This window comes from Saccostrea cucullata, unplaced genomic scaffold, assembly GCF_032062105.1.
Source record: "Saccostrea cucullata isolate Sc308-1 unplaced genomic scaffold, CSIRO_AGI_Scuc_v1 ctg10778, whole genome shotgun sequence".
NCBI lineage: Eukaryota > Metazoa > Mollusca > Bivalvia > Ostreida > Ostreidae > Saccostrea > Saccostrea cuccullata.
This window is the reverse complement of record NW_026922800.1, coordinates 15,480-20,910: the sequence shown is the minus strand read 5'-3', so window position 1 is coordinate 20,910 and position 5,431 is coordinate 15,480. Positions and strand designations below refer to the sequence as shown.

At 38.3% G+C, this 5,431-nt stretch overlaps 1 protein-coding gene across 1 annotated transcript; it reads right to left on the bottom strand.

Moving 5' to 3' along the window:
- Positions 1-1,411: 1,411 nt before the first annotated feature.
- LOC134262496 (uncharacterized) lies at positions 1,412-2,445 on the bottom strand. The gene is made up of 2 exons (XM_062744890.1): positions 2,388-2,445; positions 1,412-2,183 (listed from the first exon to the last, which is right to left on the bottom strand). Exons 1-2 carry the CDS (start codon positions 2,443-2,445, stop codon positions 1,543-1,545), a joined length of 699 nt encoding a protein of 232 aa, XP_062600874.1. The 3' UTR covers positions 1,412-1,542.
- Between the last annotated feature and the right edge of the window lie 2,986 nt (positions 2,446-5,431).

The following is a 5,431-nucleotide window of genomic DNA, read 5'->3' as shown; positions in this document are numbered from 1 at the left end:
ATTGAAAGAATCCAAAGATTATTCTCATTTGGAGACTTCCTTTCTTGCAATGATATAATTTTAGGAACAAGAGTAGTTCTTCTACTCATTGAAGATATAAAATATAGCAGGGATGAGAGCCATAGATCCCCTCACTGACACACGACCTAAGACAGGCAAGCGTGCCTTCATGGGCTTCCTGTATTTTATCTGTATCAGCGGAACAGTTATGTAAAGATCTGAGCAGGGCGGATATTTTTCACTTCCCTTTCACTTTCGGAAGGGCATTGGAAATGATGAAAGGTGAAAAAAAAGATATTGCAAACATCTTGTTGGCTGGCCTAAATCACCTGAATGTGAAATATTTTCCCTGCTATAGAATCAAACGTGGATTCAAATGGACTAACTGGCAAGTATTAAAGATATTATATGGAGATCTGTTCGCGGAAACAAATACGTACGATGTAAAACTTTTGACCGCAAACATTATAAATGAAATGGAAAAAGAAAACCTAGTATTTAGAAGCAAATTCATTAATGCCAATGCAGAATTTCCATGGGTTTTTGAAACTTGTCAACGGCTTAGAGGACTGGAGCTGGGTCAAGAGAATTTACTTCGGGTTTTAACGTTTGTAACATGTGTATGTTTGATACAAAACGGATATTATGTGAACTTTAGCTCTTTACTTGCTTATGTGAAAGAATTACCAATTACACAGCAAGAACTGCAAATGGTTAAAGTTCTTTCTGTATTTTTTCTCCGGGGTCCCATGGCAAAACGAATTTATCGAATATATGAAGATATTCCACACAAGTTTGATTGTTCAAAGCCTTTTGAAAAAAGTGGAACAGATATAGAGGAAAACGAAATTGAAAACGCCAATTTACCGTTAGAAGTTCCTGTTGTTGAGAAAGAACCAGAAGAACAAAATATACAGCATGTCCCGGCCCGGCATGTTCCGGCAAGACTATTTCTTCCTTGGAACACATTTGAGATGAACATCTTGCATGACATAATAAGGAAGGGGAAGAACTCATACCAAATTATGTATAAAGATTACGTAAACGAATGTAAAAGAAGAGGAATTCCAGACAGAACATTTAATGCATTTAGAGCTGCCCTTTTGCGAGCAGCAAAGAGAAAAGAATAATTTTTTCCGTAATTGTAAAATTTTAATAATAATAGAATTACTAAACAGCTGCTAAATCTACCATTCATTAAAACTTTTACACAAGTTAAAAATGGAAACTCTTTCATAAGGAAATGTCAAAATTAAGACATTGAAAGGCATATAAAAAATGACTTTAAAAAAATTGCTGCACAATAGAGGTTCAAATCACATTGAAGAAAAATTAAAATTTACAATTCTGAAATATTTTGCTCAATAAGAAGAGTTTTTTTCTCTTTAAATCTCAAAACTGTTATTTGTATTCTATTAAAGTAAATTTAAAAAACTGACAACTGTTTGTTTTGTCAGAAAAGAAAAGCAGAACAAAATCTCTGATGGACAAAGGACCGTGTCCTTGAGAACCTAATCCCAATTCCCAGCATCAACACTATCCTTAGGAAGGAGAGGATCTGGTGTCGCTCATCAAGAAGTTCGCTTTGTATTGGGCATCGATCTTATAACATACTCGTTTTCTCCAAACCTCATCGTCGTTCCACAATTTTCTTTTGAGACCCATATCAAAAATAGATTTTTTGACGGTATTGTTTTTCTTCCAGCCCATGTTCTCATGTTCCCTCCGAAGGAAGTCATCTTGCATCGGGAAGTCCTTCCAGTTCACTTTGGCCATTTTTGGCGTGGACTGCTTCTTCTCTTGGGGCCGTGGGGCCATCTCTGGTTGATTTTCGGAGATAATGCTTACATCTTTGTCAACATCCTCCTGTGCGGTTCGAATAACGTCGATCTTCTTCAGAACAAACAACCCATCCTCCAAACTTTTCCTTACTTCATCTTTTAAGTCTTCTTTTTCTTGTTTGGAAGTTTCTATCAAAGTTTCCTTTATGCTTGACAACTTTTTATTATAGTCCTCCTTACATTTACCGATGATGGTATGTTGGAGCTCCTCCATTTTCTTCTCCATCTTCTGCTCAAAGTCATTCAGTCTCTCATCAATATTTTTCTGAAGTCCCATGACGATGCCCCTCACTTCCTCCACCCCCATAAAGTTTTCACGCATATACTCCAACGATATGGGCTCTAAAGGAAATAGTAATGAGTTATTATTTGTTGTAAAAAGAAAGCAGACATTATAAGGAAACTTTAATGCATATAACAAAAACAATGATAAAACGTTTTATTTAATGCTTTCTTATTATCACGAATAGAAGACTTTTTTGAGTTTATTTAGTATTGTATATCGAAAATAAGTGATTCATAAATTGTATTTAATGTTTAATTTACCCTCAAAGGCCTCAGCATCCAAATCGGATAAATCATGAGCATCATTTTCTTCTGCCATGGTTAGAGATTTATTTCAATGAAAGCTACTTCCCCTGCAGAAACGAAAAAAACATGGTCGTATCTTTGCAACAATGGAATAACAGCTCAAAACTGATTTATAAAAAATCATTTACTTCAATGTTTAGTGTAATTTACTTTCTGTTTAGTTTTATAGATGTTAAAAACTCTGTAGGATTTAGAGTGTAGGGGTAACAAGGTTTAGAAGGTATAAAGTATAGCATATAGGATATAGGAATTACAAGGGTTAGAAAGTAGAGGGTGTAGGGGTTACAAGCGTGACAAGGTGAAAGGTATAAAGAATAGGGGCTACAAGGTAGAGGGTGCCGGGGTAACAATCACAGGGTGTAAGATGTAGGATATAAAGTATACACCTCATGGTGTAGGGTATAGGGTGTCGGGGTTATAAGGATTAGAAGGTATAGGGTATAGCATATAGGATATAGAAGTTACAAGGGTTAGAAGATATAGGGTGTAGGGTATAAGGGTTACAAGGTATAAGGTGCAGGGGTTTACAGGGTATAGGGGTTACAAGGTATAGGTTGTAGGGTATAAGGTATAGGAGTTACAAGTGCAGGGGTTAGAGATTATAGGGGTTACAAGGTATGGGGTATAGAAGTAACAAGGTATAGGAAGTTGGAGTTTCAGGGTATAGGGGTTACCAAGTATGGGGTGTAGGCGTTACAGGGTGTAGGCGTTACAGGGTATAGGGTGTAGGGGTTACAAGGTATAAGAGTTACAAGGTATAGGGTGTAGGGGTTACAGGGTATAGGGGTTACAAGGTATAGGGTGTAGGGGTTACAAGGTATAGGAGTTAAAAGGTTTAGGGTGTAGGGGTTACAGGGTATAGGGGTTACAAGGTATAGGGTATAGGGTATAGGGGTTAAAAGGTATAAAGTTTAGGGGTTGCAGGGTATAGGGGTAACAGGGTATAGGGGTTAAAAGGTATAGGGTGTAGGGTTTACAAGGTATAAGAGTTACAAGGTATAGGGTGTAGGGGTTACAGTCTATAGGAATTACAAAGTATAGGGTGTAGGGGTTACAAGTTATAGGGGTTACGAGGTATAGGGTGTAGGGGTTACAGGGTATAGGGACTACAAAGTATAGGGTGTAGGGTATAGGGGTTACAAGGTATAGGATACAGGTTATAGTGGTTACAAGGTATAGGGTTCAGGGTATAGGTGTTACAAGGTATAGGGTGTTGGGGGTTAAGGGTATAGGGGTTACAAGGTATAGGGTATAGGGTGTAGTGGTTACAGGGTATAGGGGCTCCAAGGTATAGGGTATAGGGGTTAAAAGGTGTAGGGTGTAGGGGTTACAGTGTATAGGGGTCAAGGGTATAGGGGTTACACGGTATAGGGTGTAGGGGTTAACAAGGTTTAGGGTGTAGGGTATATGGGTTGCAAGGTATAGGGTGTAGGGTATATGGTATAGACAGAAAACAAGTTTATTAGCACATTAGAACTTGGATGTATCAGAGATATAAAATACATATTAAGGAGTTTATGGATTCAGGGTAAATACATGGAAATCGATTGAAAAATATATGAAGCAATGAAAGTATGTGTAAATTTTATATATTGGTTTCAAGAGAAGGGAATTACATAAACAAGGCATACAATGTTATTGCCCACGTGCTTTTTACATACAGATATAACAGAGTCAATTGCAGTTAAATGTTCACTGGAAAGACTAAGCAAGAACAATAATACCAAAGAAAGTTAACCATAAACTAAATATATTCAACCGTAATAGTCAAAAGGTATCAATTTTGAAATCTGAACTTACCAGTTTTGAAATGCAGCCCTTCAAGCGGAAGTATGGTATACACATGCGCAGATCTAAGTTGAATACTAACCCTTACACCTCTACCACTGTATCTCCTATACCTTATAACCCCTACACCCTATACCTTGTTACCCCTATACCCTATACCCAACACTCTTTACCTTGTAACCGCGATACCCTTCACCCATTACCTTGTAACCCCTATACCCTATACCCTACACCCTATACCTTGTAACCCATACCTATAACACCTACACCCTATACCTTGTAACCACTATACCTTATAATCCCTACACCTTGTAACAGCTATACCTTGTAACCCCTATACCTTATAACCCCTATACCTTATAACCCCTTTACACCTTGTAACCCCTACCTTATAACCTTATACCTTGTAACCCCTATACCTTATAACCCCTACACCCTTGTAACCCCTATACCTTATAACCCCTATACCTTGTAACCCCTATACCCTACACCCTATACCTTGTAACCCCTATACCCTACACCCTATACCTTGGAACCCCTATACCCTATACCCTATACCTATACCTTATAACCCCTATACCCCCCTATACCTTGTACCCCTATACCTTGAAACCCCTACCTACCTTGTAACCCCTATACCCCCCTATACCTTGTAACCCCTATACCCCTTATAACATACCCCTACACCCTATACCTTGTAACCCCTATACCCTATACCTTATACCTTGTATCCCCTATACCCCTTATAACCCCTATACCTTGTAACCCCTATATCTTATAACACCTATACCTTATAACCCCTACACCTTGTAACCCCTATACCCTACACCCTATACCTTGTAACCCCTATACCCTATACCCTATACCTTGTAACCCCTATACCTTATAACCCCTATACCTTGTAACCCCTATACCTTATAACCCCTATACCTTGTAACCCCTATACCTTATAACCCCTATACCTTATACCTTGTAACCCCTATATAACCCCTATACCCCCCTATAACCCCTATACCTTGTAACCCATACCCTACACCCTATACCTTGGAACCCTATACATACCTTGGAAACCCCTATACCTTGTAACCCCTATACCCTATACTTTATAACCCCTATACCTTGTAACCTTATATCCCCTATACCTTGTAACCCCTATACCTTATAACCCCTATACCTTATAACACCTATACCTTATAACCCCTACACCTTGT